Source organism: Phyllostomus hastatus, unplaced genomic scaffold (assembly GCF_019186645.2).
Source record: "Phyllostomus hastatus isolate PE091 unplaced genomic scaffold, TTU_PhHast_1.1 phas_scaffold_1674, whole genome shotgun sequence".
NCBI classification, from domain to species: Eukaryota; Metazoa; Chordata; class Mammalia; order Chiroptera; family Phyllostomidae; genus Phyllostomus; species Phyllostomus hastatus.
The window spans coordinates 6,350,275-6,373,515 of record NW_025334011.1 but is presented as its reverse complement, the minus strand read 5'-3'; the positions used below and the strand labels follow the sequence as shown (position 1 = coordinate 6,373,515).

General features: G+C 43.2%; 1 protein-coding gene across 2 annotated transcripts in view; it reads right to left on the bottom strand.

The window, feature by feature from the left end:
• ANXA3 (annexin A3) overlaps positions 1-17,829 on the bottom strand; it is a 46,371-nt gene extending 28,542 nt beyond the window's left edge. The window contains exons 1-4 of one of the 2 annotated variants that reach the window (XM_045857955.1): positions 17,658-17,807; positions 17,056-17,186; positions 15,243-15,295; positions 2,643-2,730 (exon numbers count right to left, since the gene is read on the bottom strand). In XM_045857955.1, the coding sequence (XP_045713911.1) occupies positions 2,643-2,730; positions 15,243-15,257 (103 nt within the window). In that variant the 5' untranslated portion in view covers positions 15,258-15,295; positions 17,056-17,186; positions 17,658-17,807. Of the gene's footprint in view, positions 1-2,642; positions 2,731-15,242; positions 15,296-17,055; positions 17,187-17,657 lie in introns of both variants that reach the window. The other variant, XM_045857956.1, reaches the window with a different exon arrangement.
• Positions 17,830-23,241: the final 5,412 nt, after the last annotated feature.

Sequence of the window (23,241 nt, the reverse complement as noted above, 5' to 3'; positions counted from 1 at the left end):
GGTTCACTTACTACCTTGCCACCTTTTCCCTCTTTATTATCTCTAAGTATTATTATACTTGATGTCAAAATCTCCTTTCCTCTAGAAAAATAGGAACTGGCATTCATTGAGAACCTACCATGTATTAGGCCCCTCTTAGTTATTGTCGTATTTAACATTCACAGGGGCCCTGGGCAGTAGGTATGGTTAGGCTGTCTGAAAGATGAAGAGACTATTGGAAAACTTGCCTCACTCGCCAAAGTCATACAGCTTTAAGTGGTACAGCAGGATTTCAACCCAAATCACTGACTCCAAAACATATCTTTCTCTCTGGTCCATACCTCTTTCAGGCATTTCACACCTATATACTTAACCACCTGAGTAAAGAATAACATCAGGCCAGGGCTGATGCTGGCCTGCCCCCCAAACACCTCAAGATCACTAGTTTCTCAGTAACTATAGTATTAAGATAATGTGCGAGTTGTGTTAGCCTCCTTAGCAGGAGAGGACTATGCCTGTGTTGGGGAGCTATGAGCTGTCCTGCATGTGTTGGGACCGCATGACTAGAATGACATAAAATGTCAATTGGAACGCTAGGCTTGACTTCGCTGTGCTGAGGTGAACCCCACATATCTTGACTGTTGTGCCCACGGCAATCAACGGTGCACACTCATTGATGGGGCAAAAGAAACTGTACTTAGTTAGCTACTGAGCCTCCCATTGAAAGATGCTGCCCTACTGTATCTCTGGTCTTGAATTCTTCTGTACACTTAAGACAACAAAGAATTAGATTCAAGCCTAACTGTGTCCTATGAATCTGGTTATTAACTTGGACCTGTAATGCTCTGTGCTGCTGCATGACTAGATACATCTAACTGCACAAATACCTCAAACTCAGCATGTGCCAGACTGAGTTCATTCTACTTCCTCCCTAACTTTTCTATCCTTCTGTTCCCTCGTCAACGACACACTATGGATGCGGTCATCCAACTAAAATCCTAGGAGTCATCCTATATGCCTGTCTCCTCTTTCCGCCCTACACTGCAGCAAGCATCTGCATCTCTTGAGTCTGCCCTCTCCTCTGCCACTGTGTGCTCATCGCATATTGCCAAGAAACTTCAACAGCCTCCTATCTTGACCCCTTTATAATTCATACCTTATATTACTGCCTAACTAAAGTTTTAAAAAATGTGTCTGATCATATTGATCTCTGGGCTGCAATCATAATGGCTCTCTGTAACCTTCAGGATGAAGTTTATACCTTTTCACTCATACACCAGGTCATTAGGATCTAGCATCTAGACAGATGCTTTCTGGAGTCTGTTTTAGCATCTGACTACACAGGATGATCACTGACTAATGCCAGGAGAAGCTGCCATGCATCATGAATCTGCTTCCTGTGAGCAAATTCGGATTTCTCCGGGGAGCAACCATCTTGACCCTTGGTGCAACAGAAACCTGAACCCAAACCTCAGACTCGAAAATATGTATGTCCCTTTCTGGTCCTTATGTATCTCAAGCATTTCCGACCCATATACTCAATAAAATTTATTATAACCAACATGAGAAGAGAACTGCAGATTGGAAGGAGATATTTTCATGGCCTATGATTTTTTAAAAAAGTTTAATATCCAGAATTTATAGCCAAAAGTCCTGGCAATCATGAAGAAGATAATCCAACTAAAAATGGATAAAAGATCTGAAGAAGTCCATCACAGAAGAGGAAGCAACAAGAAATGATGCTTAACCTCATCAGTCTGCAGGTGTGCAGGAGAGCGGAAACGAACACACGTGCAGAACGAGGTATAGTTCCAGCCCCACTCAGTGGGACAAGCTGAATAGTCTGATCTTAGCAAGTACTGCTGGGACTACAGAGCAAGAGGAAATTTCATGCAGTCCAGCTAGGAGTGCTAATTTCTATATCCACTTCAGAGAGCAGTTTGGCAAAATATTTAATTTGAAGATGAACATCTTCAACCTAGAAATTCCAATTGTTTTATACTAGAGAAATTCTAGCAAGTGTGCATACAAGACATAAGCAGGAATATTCAATGCAGCATTTTTATATTGTAATAGAAAAGAATTGGAGGCAACTTAAACATTCCATCAGTATTGTCACCTTATGATATAATAATTCAATGGACTACTATGCAGTTAAAATTAATGAACTAGAGCTAAACAAATCAATATGGATAAATCTCAAAAATATAATGTTAAGGGATATAAAGCTGCAGAAGAATCTATACAGTATGATTTCAATTTCTACTGTTTGATACCATGCTAAACAATATGTGCATACATATGTAGTTATGAAATTACAAGTTTCATGGAAATAACCTTTAATTTAGGATAGTGTTTCTCTCTATCCTAAAGAACTGGCAGGGACTGTATCTGTAACAATTTACAATGTTGATGATAATTACTGTTGTTGGTAGCAGTAACAGTGGTAGTAGTGTTTACTACTAAGTAAATATGGCAAATTTTAAGATTTAATAAAACTGGGCTCCCTATACTTTTCCTCATTATTTCACAATTTTAAGTCTCTTACAAGTTCTATAACTGAGTAAGCCCACTTGGGCAGGCTGAACCATTTCACTTTTAGATTGTAAAATATAATCTAATTTGCTTCAAGAGGAGGAAAGGAACTGTAAAGCATTACTCACCAATTCCTCTGATTGCCTTACGAATCGCTTCAGCATCCACGGACGGGCTAAAGCCTGGATAATCTCGCACTGTCCCTCGATTTCCCACCTGGCAGGAAATATTTCGAAGTCCCAGTTCAAAATGACACCTTTGTTTCTAATACACATGCCTATTCCCGTGTATATACTGGGAACACAACAAACCCACAATCTGCACCCCGTCCTCTCCCTTCAGGAGGGCTCACGAGAGCTGCAGGCCGTGTGCCATCTACCACATACGTAACAGGCCTCTCCTTTACTCCTCCTGTCTAACAAGTTAGAAATATAAATTGTATTAATCTGGAAGCTCTGAAGAATATTTGCTGTAAAGTGGCATCTGCATCAAAGGAGGGGAACGTGGGGATTTACTACATCCTCTTTGTTTTCTGGTGATAACTCAGGGCCCTTCCCTGCATCTCACACAGAAGTAACTGTGCTTTACAGACTTCAAGATGTGTTAATTAACGTTGACCGAGGCCCCCGGGGAACCCTGCATTAAAGGATCTATAAATGAAAACCCCATCAGGACTGCCTGTTGTTCAGCTCTGTTTAATGGATGTGCAACCGTGGCTAACACATTCTCTTCAGAAGCTCCACAGACAGGGATCTTCAGGAATGGCATGGAAATGAAAAATGCCATGGTGCTAATTTTAGACACATAAGTCAGAAACATGTCAGGAAGCTGGGAAAGACCATTCCACAGAAAGAATAAAACATCTTAAAACTGCTTAAGAGACTACAGAACAGCCACAAGATGTTGAGAAAATCCAAGTAAACATATATGGTATTTTCTAACTCTTTGAACAAAAGCTTGTTTTTACAGTAATAATATTACTGGTTTTTAAACTGATTTTCTTATCCTATTACTGAATAATATTGGCTTTCTCATTTTGTGTTACTATGGCTTCATCTAGGCTCTCCTGAAGTGTTTAATATTTTCATGAAAAGATATTATCTTGTCACATTAATGTGATGGAAAATTAATGTTCTGGCACAGTGAAAAATGATAGCCCATTGCTTTAATAGATTAGATTGAACAATTTGTTTCAATACAATCAAACATCATTTAATCTTACAGTATCCAAAATAAAGAGCTGTGATTCTAAGAAAGTAATTACGACGAGTCAGAAACGAGATGTGAACGTGCATGATCTAAAGGCACTGTAAGGACTGAGTCACTTCAAGACTCTCACTGGGCATTCACTCCAGCGGATTCCCAGAGCTAGCTGGCGTCATTCCAGTTTCACCCACCCAGAGGCTCTTTGCATTTATCTTAAGAGTCCAGCTTCCAAAGTGTGGCACTGTAGAGGAACCACCACAATATTATAGCATTTGAGGGCTGCGTGCCCAGCACTGTGCCAGGCACTTTACTTACATTAAGTGTGACCTGCATAACAGTCCTGATGAATGAGGAAACGTGACACATTTCACATACAAGACACCAAGATTTAAGAAGGTTGGAGAGTTTGCTCAAGTCCACAGAGCTAGCTAAGCAGCAGCATCTGAATTTGAAAGTGGTCATGACCGTTGCAGCCCATTCCCAGTCTTTCTGGAAATTGGGCCGTCTGAAGCATCTGGAGTGATTCTTTAGCATGCCTGTGGCCAGGCCCTGTCACAGACACACTGAATCACAGCCCTTAGAAATAAGGTGTTGAGGCAGACTTGGCACATTTAGGCACATCTTGGCACAAGAAGCTCCCCAGGTGATTCAGTGCCATGCAGGTAAGTACAGTTGCTTCTGAGTACAAAAGACAAAACTGTGGTCTGATTCTAATTATTCATGAAGCATAAAAACTGAGGGTTTCCAGTCTAACCGTGATCTTTCCACTGCCCTGTACTACCTACTCATCAAACTATGCTGAAATTCCAATGTGCAAAATTAGAGAAAAAAAATTCCCAATGGGTTATGCAACTTGACACCTAGTAAGAATTAAGTGGGAAGGAACTACTCATTTAATTGAAAGAAAAAAACTGAACACCACACACACACACACACACACACACACACACACACACACCAGACTGGAGAAATGGCACCGGCCTCCTGAAGTAGCATCTCAGCGCTTTCAAGTGCTTCAGTTATTTAGTGAGCTGTATTGTTTACTTGATACACTTGATTGCCCAGAACGTTCAGAAATATTTACATGACTTATGAAAAAAAATTTACAGTAACAGAAATTAATAATACATGCCAGGGAGTGAACCAAGTACTTAATAGACAATTTATACAACTTTTACAATGGTCTTAACAAGGTGGGGGGGTGTTATTATTTCCTTTTAAAATGGAAGAAACTCAATTTGGGAGAAGTTATTTGCTTAACATAACTCTGCTACTAAGGGCAGCCCTGGAATTTGAACCCATCCCCTTGTGTCTGAAATGCCCTGTGCTCTGCACCACATCACAGTGCCTACCAGGATGCCGCAGAGAGGGTCTCAAAGTGGGGTTCCTGGATCAGTCAGGAGCGGCAGCATCAGCTGTACCTGGGAACTTATTAGCAATGCAGATCCTCAGGCCCCACTCCAGTCTTAGAAATCAACAGCTATGGGGCTCAGACTCAGGACTGGTGTTTTAAACAAGGGCTCCCAGGTGATTCTCATGCATTCTAACGTTTAAAACCCACTGCTGTATTTAGTCTCAACTGCTTGGGGAACCCAAGCAAAAATGAGCAAACGAGTCCTGGATTCTTTTGTGGGTGTGGAAGGAGAATTTGATGATGAGCTCATTATTTCAGGAATGTTGGCGCTTCTGCAGACAAACAAAACTGTTTGCGTTGCCTGCTTCATTGCAGGCTTTCTTCCTCGACATTTAAATTACTAACGAATATTGGACAGTTTATTTTCAATAATTTCACCCCCCTAACAAACAGTCAGTGCCAGTGTAGGACACTGCACGAATACTTGTCCAAGTCTTTTCAAAAAAGTAATGTTTAGTCAGATTTCCATCCACATCCCTTCAACACATTTAGTTGCTTTCCTTTTCTCAAACTTGACCTTCAGATGCTCCCAAAGAAAAAATGATCCTGAAACCAGCTGGAAAAGAAATTACAGCAAATAATGTGTAAATAAATGGGGAAACACCAGGAGCTTTTTGCGTTGGTAAAAATCGCTGCTACTTAATATGGGCCAAGTACTGTGCTGACCATGTTCCCAGTACTAGCTCATTCAATCCTCACAATAAAATTAAAATGTAGATACTATAATAAATTGTACTCACGGATGAGAATGAAACTGATGCTTAGGTAACTTGCCCAAGTTCACAGCCAGCAAGCGATTACTCTCATCAATTTTTGCTGCTAATTGCTAAGCTAGGCAGCATCTCTCCTGAACCACCTTCTTCATGCATTGGTTTAGAGCATCCCTGATGCTCTAAAACTGTCTTTTGGAGGTCAAACATAGCACACGAGGCACTGAAGCCACAAATGTGGCCAAGCTGGGCTTGGGGATCTGTTTGCTATAACCCCTGAGAGAGGCCAGTCTGTGCTTGACCCATGAAAGCCAATGGTACCTATTTCTTCATGAAAAGGGCAGTGGGTTTGCAAGAAGTTCAGCATCAACATTACAGAAGAACGAATGGAAGAGGTGAACACGACATGCCCATCCCGTTTAAATGTGTTGAAACATAATTAAAGCCAAATACTCCAGACCAAGAAGAGCAGCTGCTGCAGGTAGGCGTAGCAGGTGAGTGAGAGCCGAATCACTCCTCTCTTCGTAAAGCCCTGTGAAGGTCATATCCGAAAGTGAAGCTTTCAAATCAGTGCCTCACGGAAACTGCCAGGACTCGGGACCTCTCCAAGAGCCAAGGAAAAATGATCATTCTCTGCTCAATCAATGTCAACCAGTCTGGTTATGAAGGTTTATGATAAAAGGAAAACTGGAGTAGACTGAAAAAATAAAGCAATCAAAACTTGGAAAATGTAAGATTTCTCTTTCAATTTTTCAACTAAAAGGTGATTTTCAAAACCAAAGAAAGTTTACCATGAAAGGCCCTGGAATGAAATATAGTCAAGTAAGGCAGGTGTGGTGGGCTGAATTGTGTCCCTCCCCAAAAGATATGTTGACATCCTAATTCACAGGACTTCGGAATGTGGACCTGTCTGGATATAAGGTTACTGCTGATGGAATTAGTTAAGATGAGGTTATACTGGAGTAGGGTGGGCCCCTCCTCTGACATAACTGGTGTCCTCAGAAGACAGCCACGTGAAGACAGATGCACACAGGGGGGATGTGATGTCATCACAAAGGGAGGAAGGCAAACACTGGAGCTGTACCAAGGAACACCCGAGACTGCCAGCAGACCACTTGAAGCCAGGAAGTCGACCAAGGATTCCCTTGCCGGTTTCAGAGGAAGCATGCCCCCACCCAACATAATTTTGGACTTTTAGCCTCCAAAACCATGAGACAACACATTCCTGTTGTTCAAACCCATCCAGTTTGTGGCGCTTTGGAATGACCACCTCAGGAAACTCATGCAGCAGGTAAGCTGTCAGAGAAAAGGACTGGTAGCCACAGTGGTCCTGCAGGGCTAATCCTAGGGGTCTGTCGCCTTCTACAGGCTGGCAGGGATCACTGCTAACAGAGGGCTCCCGATCCCCACTGAGGGCTTGCTCCCCACCCAGGGCAGCAAAGAGAGGCAGGGGATGGGAAGCAGAGATTGGCAGCCTCAGGGATGCCTGCTAGAAGCGAGGCTGACATTATGGCTTTGTTATGTTAGCAATGCATCTAAGAGGTCCAACGGAGATGTTTGCATTTCATCTTGTACCCACTCAAAGGAGAAAAATATCCATGCTTGCCAGCTTTGCTTTTTCTGATTTCATCAGGGTGTGACAGAGCAAGAGCAATGGAATGTGATAACAGAGGAGAGTGTGGGGCTGGAGTGGAGAGATAAATGGGATTCCACTAGGGAAGATGGGGGCAAACAGGCAATCCGTGCTGTGTTTCCCAAGAAACCCAGGTTAGAGTAAGGAGGAACTGTGTCGTCACTCAAGGTTAACCTGCTGGACCTCTGTCTCCTCCTGGCTCCTGGGCCTGTTCCGAGGGTTTCCTATCATTCCAGCTCGTGTTTATTCTCCCCTGTGCCTGACCTGCAGACAACTCCCACATTTATATCTCCAGCCCAGGCTTCTATTTTGAACATGGGTCTTATATATTTCTCTACTTGATTTACCTGTTTTTTTTCTCACGTATCAACTCACTATTTCCCTCCAAACTGATTTCTTTCCCCATGTTATCACGTACATGGTACTCACGTGCATTATAGATATCTGCTCAGTTAACCCTCACCCCAACCCTATCATGACGCCATTTTACAGGGGAGAAGTCTCAGGCACAGAGAGGAAAGGGGCTGGCTAAGGTCACGCAGCCTGGTACAGGCAGGGTGTGATCCCAGACAATCCAACTGCAGTCTCTGAGTTCGTCCCCAACCTGCCCCGTCTCTTTAAATGGCCCCACCAACCACCAAAACCTAGGAGTTTCCTTTGATTCCGTCATCACTCTTGCCCTCCAAATCGAACCACCAGCAAGACCTGCTGACATTCTCTGGAAAAGAAAATCTCATGTGCACTTCTCCCCAGTGTCCTTGCGGCTGCTGTCATCCAAGTCACCCTCGCTCTCCTGGACACGGGCATATGCACTCGTCTCCCTCCCCACATCCTGCCATTTCCCACACAGCAGCCAAGGGATCTGTGAGGGAGCTAAGTCAGGCCGTGGCATTCCCCTATGGAACACCCTTCTCTGACCTCCCCCGGACACTGAATGGAGTCCAAACTGCGCCGTCCACATGGCCAGGCAGGGTTACCACCTTGTTCAACGCCCTCACCTGGGAACCACTCTCCCCTTTCCCCATCCCACTTCGGTTCTCTGAGAGCCCAGCTGAATTATGTTTTCTCATCTTAGCGCTTGTTTGCCTGTTCCCTCCACCTGCAATGTTTTCTGACTGTCAGTGCCCTGCACTAAGGTCACCTTCTCTGACCGGGCCATCTGCCCGCCCATGTGACTGAGGGAGACCTCTCTATTCTCCATCTCAGCACCTTCCCCATCAGCGCACTCAGCGTTCCGCAATCTCTCTCACCGTTTTCACCTGTGTCTCTGCCTCTAAAATAAAGTTTCAGAGGGCAGGGACCTTCTGTTTCAAATATATACAGCCCCCAGCCTAGTGCTTTGCCTCCAGATAGGGGCTTAATAAGGAACTGCAGATGAGTTTCCCTGGACGTAGATGGAAACAACAACGACATCCCAAGGTATGGAATTTCTCCAAGGTCTATACCCGACAATGGCCTGATGAAGTGACTTCTTTCCTATATTCCACAGCCCAGAAATCTGAGTGATCCTTGTGTCCAGGGAGATTTGGGAGGGGGTTTCCCAGTGACCACTTTCAGCACCATGACTACTCCAGGTTTTTCAAAGCTGGTTCCGGAAGTTGGGGTGGATGCCTGGTTCCCAGTGATTCTGTTCTCTCCAGCTCTCAAGGTTTCTCTGACACAGGCTGCAGACCCAGCTGTGTGAACTGGGCTTGAAGCACTGGGCCCCCAGAAAGACTTTACCAACACAAACTTCTTTCTCCAAATAACTTTCACTATTTGTTTGAAGCAGATTATAAATAACTTACAGTCATCTTCTTTTGAGTTATCTAGCACCAGTATCTGAAAATTATATTTTTGTACCACAATCAAAGTCAGGTGCTTAGCTTAAAAGAGTTCCAGGCCCAAGTCTCCTGCCGGCTACGGGCCACAAAGGGCTGAAGACTAACGGGGCTACTCTGGCCACGTCCTCAGCTCTGTGCACATATAACTTCATCCCCTGGGAGAGACACCTCTGTCTAAGGGACCTGCACTCCGCCTGTGGAAGACACAGGGAACTTGGCTCAGTGAAGTGGGAAATCTGGCATCACCCACATCTTCCTGAAGGAGATCAGTGGCTGGCTTGGCAGGACTGGGGGGTGCAGTGATGACACCCATCCTCGTCCCACTTCATTTCTATGGGAGTGGAAATCCACCTGTGAGGAGGGACTGAGATCAGGGATATTCACAGTTTGTAACTTTCTGGGCAGAACACGTCTTGTATCGATGGCCAAGGTCATTAATAACCACATTACATAATGGCAAAATGCATTATGTTATGAGTTTTGTACGCTTGTGTTTGGGAAGTGACAGTCCTGACAATAAGTTCCTGCAGATTTAAGAATGCTTCCTAAACCTGGATAATAGAAACTCTTGAACAGTCCATGCAAAGGCTATTGAAACTACTGGGATTCTTTGTGGCCCTCAGGGGATCCTGAAGTAACAAGAGTGTGTGTGTGTGTGTGTGTGTGTGTGTGTGTGTGTGTGAGAGAGAGAGAGAGAGAGAGAGAGAGAGAGAGAATTGTAACTCCCCCTCAAACCTGACTGGCTGCCTCCTGTCACTTCATGGGAATTTTCTTATTGCTCTTTAAATATACCTCTCCCATCTGCCTCAGAGCTTCTCGCCTGCTGATCCCTCTGCCTGGATGTTCTTCCCTATGATATTCTCCCAACTCACTCTCTGTTGACGTCTTACATATCTGAGCAGAAAAAACACTCCCTATGACTCTCATGATCCACCTCTGCTTTTCTCTGGAGTACTTAGAACTGACTTTATATATTATACATTTCTTTGTTTATCATCTGTCTCCCAGAAGAAAATCAGAGGCATGTAAGCCCTAGGCTTTTTTATTTTTTTTCCTCTTTCTCTGCTGTATCCCCAGAGCCTAAAACAGCATCTGGTACATAGTAGATGTTTAGTAAATATTTGTTAAGTGAATAAGTGAGTAAAAAATGCTTTCGTGTTCTGGGTCTTGCTTTCTTTGGTAATTCTCAAACTCCAGGCAGACTTTTCAAAGCTCCATGCTGCATGTCAAGTACCCAACGAATGCATTCTCCACCTCTCCTCAACCCTGTCCACCTGGGGCTGTCACCGCTGGAGGTAAACATGCCTCCAGGACCCAGGGGAGGTGACACAAAGAGTTGAAAATAAAAGGAACAAAGATATGGTCACAGAAGAAGGGGCAGGCTTGAAAACTGTTTGCTCTTTCCACTTACTCTCTTTTCATTCACGTGAGTCCTCTGTATTACTCTTGTTGTTCAGGACTCTGAAATAGTTTTCTAACTTCTTTGCATCCACCAAAAAATAGACTTTCAGGAGAATCAAATCACCTTTTCCCTTTCACATTCCTTGCTCTCAATGTAAAACTTTTTCTTTCCCTCTCCGCCTCTGACTACCAGGCTTCTTCAAAGGCCTCTCATTAGATTGGCAAATTATACTCTTTATTATAACTAAATGTGAAAGAGGGACCCTCCCTCCTCGGTGGCTGAGCTTGGGATGGGGAGTGGCAAAGCACAGCTCTCCAATGTTCTTTCCATTCATTCCCAGGAAGCCTCTCTCCTCTCATTCAGGCTATACAGGATCTCTTTCCAGGCTTTGTCCTGAAACAAAGCTCTCATGTTTTGATTAGAAATCCAGGTCTAACCTGTTTTTCATTAACTTCCTGCAGAGAGTCATTTGTATAACTGTCTGAGTGCCAATATTTGTCTAAAGAAGCTTCAGGGAACACGGTTTAAAACACACCAGACAGGAAGTTGCAATCTTGTTGAAGAACACTTTATCAGTATATACTGCTCTGCTTGGGATAGGAAAAGTCTATTTCAATTAAAATAGTTAGAAAGCCAGATTTTCCAGCCCTGAGATGTGGCAGGCAGGAAGGAGACCAGAGGAGAAATTCAGTGCACCCACATGGGTATAACACAGATGTTCTCCCTGCACGGGTTAAATCTGCATGGGCAAGAGGAGCAAACACACCCGGAAACAAAGGTTTAACGGGATGTCCCCACCAAGGCAAACATGAAACTGGACAGGACTCTCATAGACTCCTGGAAAAAACAGCATCCGGTGCTCAGGGTTGGTGTCATCCATAGGACAGAACTTGAAAGGCAGTACCTTTCCACAATCTGCTCTCACAGTACCACATTCCTCTGGTGACAGACACAGCAGGAATGGGAACATGTGTCCTCAGGTGTCAAACTGCACAAACCCAGTTCCCAGAAAAGAGAGGGAGGGGTGGGGAAGGGAAGCTGTACTCTCTGATTCCTACTATGGATACATTATCAGGGACTAGCTTTTCCCATTAGCAAGTTTCTGCTCCAGATGAACCTTCCCCAGCTCTTCCACCATCAGGAATCCCTTTTATTAATTCTCCATGGGCCCCATGTTTTAAAAGGTTCTGCTGCCACTCTGTAGTTGTTACAAAACATGAACTCACTTTTCCGTTACTTATTATGAAAGATGTAACTTCCAGTCGGAGCTTCTGGTCAACATAAGATGAACAGCACCAGTGTTGACATAATTTTAGTAAAAAAAAAAAAAGAAAGAACTATGATGTTTGGAAACTCTGTAGACCCAGGAGTGCATTGGATATGTGAGGTCTGATGAAGAAAACATCTGCTCTTTGTCCTGAATTCCAGGCACAGGGGTCCAAAAAGTGCAGGAAGTTCCTGGATGATAAGTATCCTTATTATTATGCTAATGAGTTGACTCATTTGGTGGTGGGGGGAGAGGGGGGCCCTAAACAGCTTCAGCATCAGGGCTGGCCACTAAAATGACCAGCTTTTGACTTGATTACAGGGTTGGCACTTTGAGAAGGGAAGGGGATGGTGGCCAGTGATGTACCGAAGCACACCTATGGAGGGAGAGCCCAGTGAAGGCTCTGCACACTGAGGCTCACAGGAGCTTCCTAGCCGGTGAGCACACTGATGTGCGACGAGCGGCGAGGCTGTGCCCCACAGCTTCATGGGAGCTGGCAAGGAACCTCTGCATCCAGGGCCCTTCCAGACCTCACCCCATGGGTAGCCTTTAAAATAAAACTGTCATTATAAGTGTAGCACTTTCAGTGAGTTCTGTGAGTTGTTATAGAGAAATACCAAGCCGAGAGGGTCATGGAAATCCCCAAGCTCATAGCTAATCTCTGGGAAATGCAGGTGGCGCCTGAAGTGAGGACAGAGCTGTGAAACCGGTGGAGTCTGACAGTGACTCCTGGGAGTGTCAATTGTGTTGCAGCATACCCACGTGGAGTGTGGACGGGGCATTCAGTGCATGTTTTTAAATACATGTCAATGCCTAGACCCACAGAATATACACCACCAAGAGTCAGCTGTAATATGGCCTCTGGGTGATGACGCTGTGTCAAGGTAGGTTCGCCAATTACAACAAATGTAGCACTCTGGTGGGCAAAGCTGACAATGGGGAGGCTGCGCGTGCGTGGGGGCAGGAGGTAATGGGAAATCTCAGTACTTTCCCTTCGGTTTTGCTGTGAACCTAAAATTGCTCTAAAAAATAAAGTCTTAAATGTATGCATAGACATACATATATACTAGAAAATATTGAAAACAGGAGTGATCAGAAAGATTCTTTTGGGGAAACCATCTGTTGCAGGTAGCTCAGAGAAATCATTCCTACAAGGAGTGGGGATGCTATTGATTTGTAATAAATTCAGGCCCAGGAAACAGGCAGACTCTCCTTTACTAAAGCAGTTGCAGGGGTACTAATTAGCAAGAACTGTTTTTAGAAAAAAATCACTATATTGAAATGATGATGATTTCACTGAGTGCTCACTACATGCCAGGCACAGTTAATGCATTTCTATGAACTGATTTAATGCTTACAAACACTAGATGATGTAGGTACTGTTACTACAGCCATTTACAGATGAGGAGACTGAGAGAGAGACACTAAGTATTTTGCTCAATATCATACTCAAGAGTCTGCCTTTTAACCAATTAGAGAGCTTTGAAAAGAACTGGGATTTGGCTTTCCTGTCTTCATTCTGCCTCAGTAAAGCCCACTGCAGTGCACTCAGTACTTGCTGCTTCAGTTGCTTAACTACCCTTTGGACAGTACTTTTTCAAAATAAAGTTAATAGCCATCTTATTTATGGCAAGTTATAGTTTTGTGAAACTTCTTTCATCCCTTGGAATGCACACGACTTTAAGAATGTATAGTGACTGGTGACATAGCCAGGGGAGGTGGATGTCCTCCCCGTATGTCTGTGTGTCACAGGGAACTCTTGCCCTGACGTAAGATGGCAGCTGAAAGAAGGTAAAAGATATGGAGGAACTGGCAAAAATGGCACATTAAAAGAGGGGCTGGATATGAGGTCACACAGGAAGCTCCTGGTGGAGCATTTAAAATAAAGGCAGACTGAGAGAAAAGGTGGACGCAGTCACATGGTTTGAAAGGTTGTAGATAAGGGGTCCAGTCCACCATGAGATCTGGTACATAAGGAGATGCCACTCGGTTTGGAGTAAGAGCTGGAGTAAGAAAGAGGAGACCCGCCGGACAACCTGCCTGGAGAAGACGAGAGCAGAGCTGGTGGAGCTGTGCTGTGGAGGGACCTGCCTAGCCACCTGATTCCTGAGCTGCCTAGGGCCAAACTGAGACTGAGAATGCTGACCTGCAGACTTCCAGTTTTCTGAAAAACAGTACCTCTGACTGGCATATTCTGAAACTGGCCTGGTTTGGCAGAGGGAGGCAGGACTATGTGTTTTCGGGTGTTTTAAAGGGAGCGGGACTCAATATTGTTCTGCTTAGAACAATAGCAGAAATCCGCCATTGTTCTAAGTTTGTATAACTTTTAACTAAACAACACTTTTCTTTTTTCACCAAACCCTTGCATTGGGAGTCTTGCTTCTTGGTGGTGGGCACAGGTGGGGTTCTCTAACAAGTGTGCCCAGTTTATTCTTCCGAGAACAGAGTATGAGAGTACCTATCTTGCCCAAATCCTCTGCAACACTGGCCTTATACATTTTTCTCACCTTTACCAATTTCTTAGGTAGAAAATAATTTCCAATTGTGTTATTTATTATTTAATTTTTCAGTGAGGTATATTATGTTTGCATATGTTTATTAAATATTCATAATTTTTTCTATATCCAACTCATGTTCTTTGCAAATTTTTCCTTTGAGTTCATTCTTCTTATTGATTTATTCAAGTTATTTTTAGGTTGAGGAAATAAGTCTTTCGTCTGATATGCTACAATATTTTTCCCCTGTGGGTTGTCTTCTGACTCTAGTAATATTGTTTGCTGTCAAAAATAGTACCTTTATATATATTTAAGTAAATCAAGATTTTTTTAGGCTTTTGATTTGTGCCTTCTCCACTCCAAGATTATTTTTAAATTTTACCCACATTGCATCTCTTTCATTAAATTATTTTTAACCACCTGAAATTTATTTTAATCTAAGAGGGGAGAAGGAACACAGATTTACATTTTTCCCAAATGGCTAAAGTTTTCCTAATTTATTGAATAAGCCATTTTTCTTCTGTGCTATTTATCACATAATAAATTCACAAATTATATACCAAATAAATTCTGTTATTGATTGCTCTGCTTTGATGTCATCATAAATTATTTTAACTATGTATGTTTATAATACATTATTATTTTTGGACATCTGCAAGCCTTTTTGGCATGTTAATTTTTTTAAGATAAACTTTTTATGACCTTTTAGGAAGTGTTCCTTTGTATTTTGATCGGACTCAGACAAGTCATGTGTTAGGAAGGCCTGATCTTCACTTACCCAGAGGGAGGCCATGCTGTTCCACCTCTGCCTTGAGTGCAGATCCCACCAACCTATTGAAAGAAAAAAATTACTAAGCGGAATAAGTCTAGGATTCCAAATTCAGTAAATTCATCACCCTTTAATCTTTAATCCGGAAGAGAGAACCAACACTCAAAGAGAAACCCCCTCAGGAAGAGGATGTGTCTCCAACATCAAGTAGCCCATTTGCTAAACATTTATTGAGCGCCTATTGTATACAGGAGATGGCGCTAGGCCTGGGAAGGGCTCAAAAAGAGAAAAAAATCCCTGACTTAAGAGGTTTACACGAAAGCCAAATTCTGACTCATTTCAAATACAGTAAAATTACTTTGCTGACTTCTTTTAATCAAGAGACTATCATTGCAGGGAAAACAAAAACACAGGAAACTGGCCCCCATCACCATAGATTTTAGCTGGCTTCAGTTTGATTTTCCACGTTTGACTGTGAAATCCGCATTTCCATTTTACAAGGCTCCAGGCCATGTCTGCTGTAAACAGTCAGCCTGCTCTCTGAGAAGGCGGTCCAATCGCTGGGAGGACGCAGAGGTGAAAAGGGCAGCTCCTTCATAAGTGGACGTTATTCCAACAACGCTGGCCTATCTCTAGGGTTGATTTAGAAAAGCAAGTTGCCCCCGCCCATCCCGGGAACAAAATATTCTAAAAATACAATGATAGCCCCAGAACAAAGTTCAACAGGAAATTACACCATTAGTCCCTGAAAATATTTAGCCCTGATTTTCTCAGGCTCTCTGTAGCCAAGGGCAGGGGGCTCTCTAGTCGTAGTAACACCATATATGTCCCGCGTAAAGCTGGACACAATTTTGTGGAACCTCAGTTTTCTTCTCTGTAAACACGGGAGAGGAGCGCTGTTGCTGCCCTTGAATAAGATAATATGTATCATCGTATCAGCTAGGTTTTTGAGTCCTTACTATATACGAAGTAATATAAAAAAAGCACTAAAATGTTAATTTTGTAAAGCTAGACTTTTTAATGTTTGCTCACTGGGGCATACTAGGCAATAAGACAGTATTTGTTGAATGAATCAGTGATTTAATATAAAGAAGCCTCACATTAACTATCATTAATAACATCTCAACTTTGCATATGAAGAAGGTGGGGCACAGGGAGGTAACCTAACAGTCAGGTCGCACAGCTGGTGCGTAGGGGCTGAATACAGGCAGCCATTCTTCGAAGGTATGACCTTAACCCCATGCTCTTGCATTACCCAAGTGGTTGGTTGTTCCACACAAGGTCAGAGCTGATACTCTGTGTTGATCCAGTATAATTCCTAAATTATTAACAATTGTTACCAACTTAAATTTTAACAAATAAAGAATTACTCCACAGAGGAGGCCAAATGACCTAAACATAGAACTTTAAACATCCTTTTCTGAAAGGAATTAAGAGTGGCTACATCCTTTCCTTTCACTTCCTCCCCCATCCCTGTTCCTGAATAGACTTCTCTACACAACCACATAGCTCCGGTTTTCTTTACATCTTTAAATTCGTTTTGTCAGTTTGAACTTCTCTGCCTCCATGAAAGCTGATGGTGACATCTTTACAAAATAATGTTTTAATGAGTTACATTTTTTTATGATGTGGATTTTTAAAAAATTGTAAATGAGCTCTTCCAGAGGGCACAGCCCTGACATCTGTGATCACAACCCTTGGGAAAAATGTAGCTAGGTGGTATAACTTCTTATCAGCAGCCAGAGGGGATTCCAGCCACAACTTCCTGGCCACAATTTTCTATATATGGTCATTTGCAATCAAATTACTCAAGATGCCTCACCTGCTGACTCCAATGCCAAATTCGAGGGGAATGATTCACGTTTAGTGAATGGAACTCTGTCGCAATACACACAAAAGCAAACTTCTTGGATTCTCAGTGCCCAATATCTAAACACACTTTTCTTCTACTTCCTAAAAAAAAAAATAAGTAAAAATAAATTGCCCAAGTGAAGGGGGCAAGGATGGGCAGGGTTCCAAGAAATCAGAACGGAGCTTGGAGCCTGCCACCGCCTCCCGAGACGCCCCGGATCGAGACAATGTTTTGACGCCCTGCAAAGCTTCTGTTTCCAATAGTTTTAGGATTGGGAAGGTTGAGATAGCCAACTGGATCCCTACTCTGCTAGCTGGGTGGTCTTCCAGGACCACAGCACTTTAGCTCCCCTGGGGCTGTTTTCTCGATTTTGAAATGTGGGACGTGAACTCTGCCCTCGGACCCTGCACCTGCACAGCCCGGCTCGTTTACAGCGTGGGCGCCAAGTCTATGCTGCCTGGGACCGCGCAGCGCCCGCGGGGGAACTGGACGAGATACGCGGACCGCTGCGAGCCGTGGACAGCTGGGCGGCTGGCGAGGCTCACGGCTGCGCGCGGGGAGGCTGGACATACCTGAAGCAGGGCCCGGCGTGCTGGAGAACCGAGAGCCACGTGTGCGTCCCGCGAGCCAGGTGTGCGTCCGGCGCGCCGGTGCTCCCAAACTGGTTCCAGGCGGGCCAGGGAAGGCGACCGCTACAGCGACCGCACCCTTCCTTCCTTCAGCCCCTCCTCCGGCCCGACTCCACCTGACCAACACGGTCCGCGGAAGGGAAGCCGCGCCCCTCCGCCTCCGACTGCGGTTGTGTACTCACACCCTCGCCCCAGGGGTCACTCAACTTTCCCGAGGCTTCCCGGCCCCCATCCCCTCCACTCACCGTCTTTCACCATCCTCATTTTGAAACCCATTTCCTCGCTTTACACTTCTTCACTTACATTAAATTCTTCAGATTTATTGCAACCCTTATTTCGTTCTAGGCACTGTGGATTCAGAGATGAGAGTTCTCACTCCCAAGAAGCTTGGGGCCTGGTACAGATGTCAGACAGCTAACACTAATAGCCATCGTACTAATAGCCAATACGTACTCAGCATTTACTTTTTACCAGGCATTGTTCAAAATTCTTTAAGTAATCTTACAACAATTCTATAACGTAGGCACTATTATTACCCGTATTTTATAAATAAGGAACCCAAGACACCGAGAGACTGGGTAATTTAAGCAAAATCACACGGGGAGAGCTACATTTTGGAAACTAGGCAGTTTTGTAATTCGTCTGCTAAGCTTGTGGGCTCTCTAGAATGAGGATTAGAATCCAAGACTGGAGGAGATATGGTGGAAGGGCATACTGGGCATTTGGAACAACAAAACGAAAGGAGGCTAAAAATTAAAGCCCTACTTGTATTGGGGGAATTATGAGCAGTTTTGTGCTGAAGGATGGAGTAGAAGATCATAAAAGCTACCATTTATTAGGCATCAGGCCTAAGTAAGGACTTGAATCGATCACCTCTTTTACCTTTAAGACAACCCCAGGAGGTGCTATTTTTATTAGAATTTGCAGCAGAGGAAGCTGAGGCTTAAGTGGTTAAGTGATTTACCCAAGGACACATGAGGAAAAGTATTTATTGACTGCACACTCCCTGTAACTAAGGCCTTTGCTAAATGCTGTGGAAGATTAAAAGGAAATAATCAGGTGTAGTTGGGATGTCAATGAGTTTACAATGTCATTGAGGTCAAGACAAATTCATATGAAACTAAAGTCGGTAATGCACAATGCTTTATCATTTTTATTACGTATAATGCTAAATTCTGGGGAAAGGACTCATAACACTATAGCTTTAGGAGGAAAGGAACACTAAGAAGATTGGGACAGAGAAGACAGGGATGAAATGTGAAAGATTTGAAAACTGTCACTTGAAAAAATTCTTAGTTTCTTTTTCATTTTAAATTAGCATTTCCCGTATTTCTCAAAGGTGGTATAAGGTCGTCTGACTGCTATTACTGTTACCCTAAGAAAAGTTTTAGTGAAAATACTAACTTTAAGAAAAGGTGAGGACTAATGAATTGTCACTTAGATGTTTGTAAACTTTTGGTGTGGTTTACCTACAGTTACTTAAAGTATCAGAATGCATTACAGCCCCCCGCCCACCCTCCGTCTTTCAGCAGGATAATACATGATACCCCTTTAACCGGTACTGGAGGTGCAGGGACTAAGGAAAATCACTGGCTTGGGCTGCTGTGTGTGAGCTGAAGAGGTTCTTCAAGATGGGTGATGGCCCTGGCTGGCATAGCTCAGTGGATTGAGCGTGGGCTGCGAACCAAAGTGTCACAGGTTCGATTCCCAGTCAGGGTACATGCCTGGGTTGCAGGCCATGACCCCCAGCAACTGCACATTGATGTTTCTCCCTCTCTCTCTCTCTCTCTCTCTCTCTCTCTCTCTCTCTCTCTCTCTCTCTCTCTCTCTCTCTCTCTCTCCCTCCCTTCCCTCTCTAAAACTAAATAAATAAAATCTTAAAAAAAAAGATGGGTGCTAAGCAGAGGTTCTTCAAGATGGGTGCTGGGCCTGGGAACCTGCTAGCACGAATTCTCTCTATTCGACCCCAAACTTACTTTCTTAATAAGCCCTCCAAGTGATTCTGATGGACCCTAGAGCTTAAAAACCACTAGTTTAAGAAGATACCTGACCTTAAACAGAAGAGGATCTACAGTGGAAGAAGCAGAGAGGCAGTCTTGCCTAAAGAGCTGGAGCCCCCAGCTTCACACCAGATTTCCAAATCTAGAGTGATGAGCGTTCTGCCTTCTGTTCTGCATTGCAATTCCCGACTCCCACCCAGAAATCTCCGCAAGAGACTAAGTCCTTCCTCATCCTGGGAAATTCTGGGATTAGCATGGGGCAGAAGGGGGACATTTATTAAGGACCTATCACTTATGCCAGACATTGAGTAGTGAATGCACTTTGCACACACGATCTTATTTCATGCTTACTCACCAACCTAACTTAGGTGTCGTTACCTCTATTTTACAAATACAAAGACAGGCTCAGAGCAATTTCGCAACTTCCACAGGCCGCATGCCATACAACCAGGAAGTAATAGGACTGGATTTATACCAAGGAAATGAGTAATAATAGGTGGTGTTTATATTTGTTCCAGGTTCAGAGTTCAGCCTCTTTGGTTTCATGGTGGCGACTTTAAACTAAAATGCACTCTAACCATTTTTAAATTTTTTCTAGTTGAAACAACTGCCAGTTACCATTTAGACTAGAATCATGCTATAATATGATTGTAAAACTAATTTTTTTTCCCTCAAAGGGAGAATTTTCTTGGAAGGAAATGTTAGATAATAATAATGGTAATAATGTTAAATGTAACGATCCCAGAGACCAGGTTTATAGTCATCTAAAAAAAATCCAGCTCTGGCTGGTGTGGCTCAGTGGATTGAGTGTCGGACTGTGAACCAAAAGGTTGCTGGTTGGATACCCAGTCAGGGCACATACGTGGGTTGTGGGCCAGGTCCCCAGTAGGGGGCGCAGGAGAGGCAACCACACATTGATGTTTCTCTCCCTTTCTCACTCTCTTCCCCTCTGTCTAAAAATAAATAAAATCTTAAAAAAACCCCAGAAAGATTATTTGATAAAATTTTCACCATTCTTAATATATAGAACTACTTTACAGTTTTAGAAGAAGCTAATTTTCACATACCACCTTTTTCTCTGTTAAATAGAACAATTTGAGAGTCAAATGTAAGATTTTAGAACAAGTTATTGAGGTGTATTTAAAATAAAATGTTAGGAGAAATCTAATAAAAGTAGGTTTAATTGACCAAGTGGTTGCGGATAGTGGATACGTTTGTTCTTACAGTGGTGTGCTGAGCCAGCTTGGCATAGGGAGCCAAGTGCTAAATTTTCAGGCATTTTGCAAGTTACGAGTTAAGCACAGCCATTGTTAAAGTTGTAATAAATAAACACAACCAAATAGCTTATGTTAAGAACAAAAGTACTCAAAATCAATCACTCCTAATTACTATATTTTACTGTCACTGATGCTCGAGGTTGTTTTTGCCTGCTTTATCTGTGTTGTAGGAATACCGCATAAAGTTGTGTTCCTGCGCCTCTCTTCCCAATTCCATGTTCAGTGAGGCTGCGCTGGTGGGTTGAATTTGGCAGAGGTGGGGCATATACAACAGGGAAATCAACCAATGGCTATAGAACAGGCCTCTCCGGGTTCTAAAAGCCGGTTGTGAAACATTTATCAGCATTGCTCTTGATTGCCAGATGTGCCCAGTATATTCCTTGATACTGTCCCTATAAACTTATTAACCTCTCCGTATGCCATTCTAAAAGGTTCTTAGTTAGAGTTTTCTCAGGCTCATTTGGGGACAGAGTCTCTGTTACACATGATGGTGTGAATGAAAGGGGGCTACGCAGACCTGACAGGCTCAGGAGGGTGCGTGGCAGGTCTGACAAGCTCAGCGACCGAAAGTAACCACACGGGATGGTCTGAACACAAACTCAGTGGTAAGGGGGCAGGTCATGGTGGGAGGTTGCATCCCAGGCCTACAGCTTCTTTAGTAAAAGGTTAATCTTTACCTTAGGGAACCCTGTCTATTGCTCTTATGCATCTGGGATAATATAACTTTTGAAATGTCAGAACAATTTTCACTTCCAGGTCCTCTGAAAACAGACCCACTAGAAACAGAGCATGAAGACACTGAAATTCCTTGTGATGTTCTTGCCCACGTACCATCTCTATTCACTGTAATTGTTAGATATTCATTATCCCATGCCCACCAAAATAAAAAAAGTATGTATCTCTCCCTTTTCCTTTTTATTCAGTCCCAGAGGTTTCCCAGCCTTTTCTCCCACCTCCTTGTCTATCGCCAATAGATTTCATGTAAACTTCCTTACTTTTTCTCCTTTGATTCTAAATGTGTTAGAAGAACTATAAAACTGCCCTTCACCAGAGCATTTTTCTCAGCCTATTGGGGTCTGGCTTCAGGGCATGTCTTCAAAATTTTGGCTCAGATAAATTCTCATTAATGCTTTCTACAGGTTTAGACATTTGTCAACATTTACTGGCATTTTACTATTAGGTTAAAACATATAAAACTACTGATATAGGACTATTTTTTAACCTACAAAATCAACAATTATATGGGGTTGGACCTAATGAGTTATTCTCAATATAGTCTCCCTCTCCTGCTCCCAGGATTTCTTCAAAACCCTCATCCGTGAGATATTGCAAAATCAATTATGAGAACTCATTTTCTGCCACTTCCTCCCAAGTGTCCTAAACACTGTAACTATTCAATTTTAGGTTTTAGGGAGCATTTTCATAGCCGGTCCTAACAATTCATAGGTTAGTGTCTGATACAGCTTCTCCATGGACCCAGGAGAAACGCACTCAAGGCTCAAAGCCAGCTGTGAGGCAAGGGGTGACTGTGAGGAAGTGAAGCTTACGTTAAGTCCCTGGCAGCATCTAAGGAAATCCTAGACTTGGTGGTGGCATCCTTTCCAGATTTTATGAAAACATGATTTCTCAAGTCTTGCTGAGTTTGCTAATGTTCCATGAAAAGGTGCCAACAGAGCCCTGCTGGTCACCATCCTTGGCAATACTTTAATTTTTTTTATAAACCAATTCCACAGCAGGAAAAGGCAGACAGAAGCACAGGCTTGCAGAATCCTGACACTGCTTGGGCTCAGTCCCATTCTGACTCTGCCATTTCCCCTTCACAAGCCAATAAACTATTGTTTGGTGCTTTGGTCATCTCCAGGGTGTTATGGACACGTAACGAACCTTTGTGTGTGCATAAAAGAACATGGCCATTCTCACACCTTGTCCAGTATCCTGAGAAGCTTTGATGGTAACATGGTGTGAATAATCATCTTACTGTATTGTACATGGAGACTTTAATTATCCCTCTTTGTCTAGAGTTTCAACAGACTGCAAGAAAAGAGCCATGGTTATCTGGAGATGTGTAATTTATTCTCAGTCTTGCTCTTAGCACAGTTAACATGTGTCTGAGATCCAATCCCTTCAGAGGGGCTTTCTCCAAACACTTTGTCGCAAAATATCAAAAAGATTTTTCCATCTCCATAGCAATGTCTTTTGAGATGAATAATCTAAAAAGAACATAGCAAAAAAAATGCAACCAGACTGTCA